Source organism: Nerophis ophidion, linkage group LG10 (assembly GCF_033978795.1).
Source record: "Nerophis ophidion isolate RoL-2023_Sa linkage group LG10, RoL_Noph_v1.0, whole genome shotgun sequence".
Taxonomy (NCBI): Eukaryota; Metazoa; Chordata; class Actinopteri; order Syngnathiformes; family Syngnathidae; genus Nerophis; species Nerophis ophidion.
The window spans coordinates 70,625,572-70,629,310 of NC_084620.1; the positions used below are offsets into that span (position 1 = coordinate 70,625,572).

At 46.1% G+C, this 3,739-nt stretch overlaps 1 protein-coding gene across 1 annotated transcript in view; it reads right to left on the reverse strand.

The window, feature by feature from the left end:
• Window positions 1-213: 213 nt before the first annotated feature.
• The window catches only part of LOC133561310 (probable G protein-coupled receptor 85), a 4,335-nt gene continuing 809 nt past the window's right edge, over window positions 214-3,739 (reverse strand). The window contains exon 2 of the mRNA XM_061914674.1: window positions 214-229. Coding sequence (XP_061770658.1) covers window positions 214-229 — 16 coding nt within the window. The remainder of the gene's footprint in view (window positions 230-3,739) is intronic.

A 3,739-nucleotide genomic window follows, 5' to 3' on the forward strand; every position in this document is an offset into this window, starting at 1 on the left:
TTCCTGTACTTTTTTATTTATTCCCAGCATGAGTGGGAGATATCAGCCTGCATGAATGTTACTGAGACCCGGAGGACCACACACACACACACACACACACACACACACACACACACACACACACACACAAACGTAGGAGGGATCAACCTTGAAAAACCTCTGATCCCCCCCTGCGGGGTTTCCCTAAATGGCCTTTTCATTCACTGGAAGCTTTCATTCCTCTCTCTGTCTGACGGAAGCAAACGTAGTTTCATGAGGCGTTATGTCCGCCATGTTGGTCATACATGATGGGGGAAGGTTCGGCTTTGTCTTTACCTTTACCTTTACAAGTTTTGCATTGAATATTGCACAAGCAAGGCTTATATAACTTTAGAGTGTCATGCAAAATCGAGTTTTGTTGGTAGCGGGGGTGTATATTGTAGCGTCCCGGAAGAGTTAGTGCTGCAAAGGGTTCTGGGTATTTGTTCTGTTGTATTTATGTTGTGTTACGGTGTGGATGTTCTCCCGAAATGTGTTTGTCATTCTTGTTTGGTGTGGTTCACATTGTGGCGTAACAATGTTAAAGTTGTTTATACGGCCACCCTCAGTGTGACCTGTATGGCTGTTGACCAATTATGCCTTGCATTCACTTGTGTGTGTGTGTAGAAGCCGCATATATTACGTGACTGGGCCGTGCTGAAAGGGGTTCTGGGTATTTGTTCTGTTGTATTTATGTTGTGTTACGGTGTGGATGTTCTCCCGAAATGTGTTTGTCAGTCTTGTTTGGTGTGGGTTCACAGTGTGGTGTAACGGTGTTAAAGTTGTTTATACGGCCACCCTCAGTGTGACCTGTATGGCTGTTGACCAAGTATGCCTTGCATTCACTTGTGTGTGTGTAGAAGCCGCATATATTATGTGACTGGGCCAGCACGCTGTTTGTATGGAGGAAAAGCGGACGTGACGACAGGTCGTAGAGGATGCTAAAAGCAGTACCTTTAAGGCACGCCCCCAATTATTGTTGTCCGGGTGGAAATTCGGGAGAATGGTTGCCCAGAGAGATTTTCGGGGGCGGGGCACTGAAATTCGGGATTCTCCTGGAAAAATATTGTAGCGTCCCTGAAGAGTTAGTGCTGCAAGGGGTTCTGGGTATTTGTTCTGTTGTATTTATGTTGTGTTACGGTGTGGATGTTCTCCCGAAATGTGTTTGTCATTCTTGTTTGGTGTGGGTTCACAGTGTTAAAGTTGTTTATACGGCCACCCTCAGTGTGACCTGTATGGCTGTTGACCAAGTATGCCTTGCATTCACTTGTGTGTGTGTAGAAGCCGCATATATTACGTGAGTGGGCCGGCACGCTGTTTGTATGGAGGAAAAGCGGACGTGACGACAGGTTGTAGAGGACGCTAAAAGCAGTACCTTTAAGGCATGCACCCAATTATTGTTGTCCGGGTGGAAATTCGGGAGAATGGTTGCCCCGGGAGATTTTCGGGGGCGGGGCACTGAAATTCGGGATTCTCCTGGAAAAATATTGTAGCGTCCCTGAAGAGTTAGTGCTGCAAGGGTTCTGGGTATTTGTTCTGTTGTATTTATGTTGTGTTACGGTGTGGATGTTCTCCGAAATGTGTTTGTCATTCTTGTTTGGTGTGGGTTCACAGTGTTAAAGTTGTTTATACGGCCACCCTCAGTGTGACCTGTATGGCTGTTGACCAAGTATGCCTTGCATTCACTTGTGTGTGTGTAGAAGCCGCATATATTATGTGACTGGGCCAGCACGCTGTTTGTATGCAGGAAAAGCGGACGTGACGACAGGTTGTAGAGGACGCTAAAAGCAGTACCTTTAAGGCACGCCCCCAATTATTGTTGTCCGGGTGGAAATTCGGGAGAATGGTTGCCCCGGGAGATTTTCGGGGGCGGGCACTGAAATTCGGGATTCTCCTGGAAAAATCGTGAGGGTTGGCAAGTATGAGAATTAGCGTTGAATGCGGTGATACAGCGGCACCGCCACTGTATGATAAGTGAAGTGAGTTATATTTATATAGCGCTTTTCTCAAGTGACTCAAAGCGCTTTTACATAGTGAAACTAAGTTACATTTAAACTAAGGTGGGTGGCACTGGAGCAGGTGGGTAAAGTGTCTTGCCCAAGGACACAACAGCAGTGACTAGGACGGCAGAAGCCGGGGATCGGACCTGGAACCCTCAAGTTGCTGGCATGGCCACTCTACCAACCGAGCTATATCGCCCCTAAAATACAGTTTCACCCATTTTTGTCATAATTTTTGCGCTTAAGAAACTTCTCTATGACTTGAGCGCCAGTCTTCTTCTGTTTGTTTGATCTTGTCCTTACTGCCACAAGTGGTGGAAAAGTGTATTACAACTGAACCAATCCAGTGTCACAATTTAGCTGGCAGCACATTAGTGAAGTGAATTATATTTATATAGCGCTTTTCTCTAGTGACTCAAAGCGCTTTTACATAGTGAAACTAAGTTACATTTAAAGCAGTGTGGGTGGCACTGGGAGCAGGTGGGTAAAGTGTATTGCCCGAGGACACAACGGCAGTGACTAGGATGGCTGAAGCGGGAATCGAACCAGCAACCCTTGAGTTGCTGGCACGGCCACTCTACAACCGAGCTATACGCCCCCATTCATATTTCATTGAGGTATTATTCAATAAAGGATTTATGAATTGCTGCTATTTTTTAGATTTTTTAAATAAATCTCACTGGTCCCTTTGCATACCTTCAAGTACCTCAGGGGTTCGCACAACCCCTGAAAGAGGTCTACTGCTCCACTACATGTCATTGCGCACACTTTTACATCGCACAACCAATGTACCGTATGAGACTTGTGCGGAACAACATCAGTGGCTGCAAGACGTACTTGGTCAACAGCCATACAGGTCACACTGAAGGTGGCCGTATAAACAACTTTAACACTGTTACAAATATGCACCACACTTTCAACCCACACCTAACAAGACTGACAAACCCTTTTTAGGAGAATTTCCGTACCTTAACACAACTTAAACACAAGAGAACAAATACCCAGAACACCTTGCAGGGCCACAATATACAACACCTCAATTGACGCAAGTACAGAGGGTTGGTGTAGCGGGGGGGGGGGGGGGGGGGGGGGGGGGTGTGTATATTGTCGCCCGGAAGACTCAGGGCTGCATGGGATTCTGGTAATTGTTCTGTTGTGTTACGATGCGGATGTTCTCCCGAAATGTGTTTGTCATTCTTGTTTGGTGTGGGTTCACAGTCTGGCACATATTTGTAACAATGTTTAAGTTTTTTTTACAGCCACCCTCAGTGTGACGTGTGTAGCTGTTGATCAAATATGTTTTGCAACAACACACATGCGTCTTGCATGACCAGATGCAACATACAACTGGGCTTGCACGCTGTCAGTTCAGGATGTAGGGGGCGCTAAAGGCAGTGCCATTATGGCACCCCCTAAATATTTTTGATTTGGTAAATATGACAGGGGTTCCGATAGAATCGGGCCCTAAAATTCAGGGGTTTTCCGGGAAAATTGGGTACGTTGGCAAGTATGACGCTGTCAAGCGCCCCTAATATTAAACTCACGGGCCCGCGCCAACATTAAATTGTCATATCAAAGTGCGGGCCGCATAATAACGTCTCGCAGGCCGCAATTGGCCCGCGGGCCGCATTTTTGAGACCCCTTCTTTATATAAGGTGGATCTAAAGTAAAACAAATAAGGTTTTCTGCCTTTTCTGTCAAAGACAACTTTGTTTTTTATA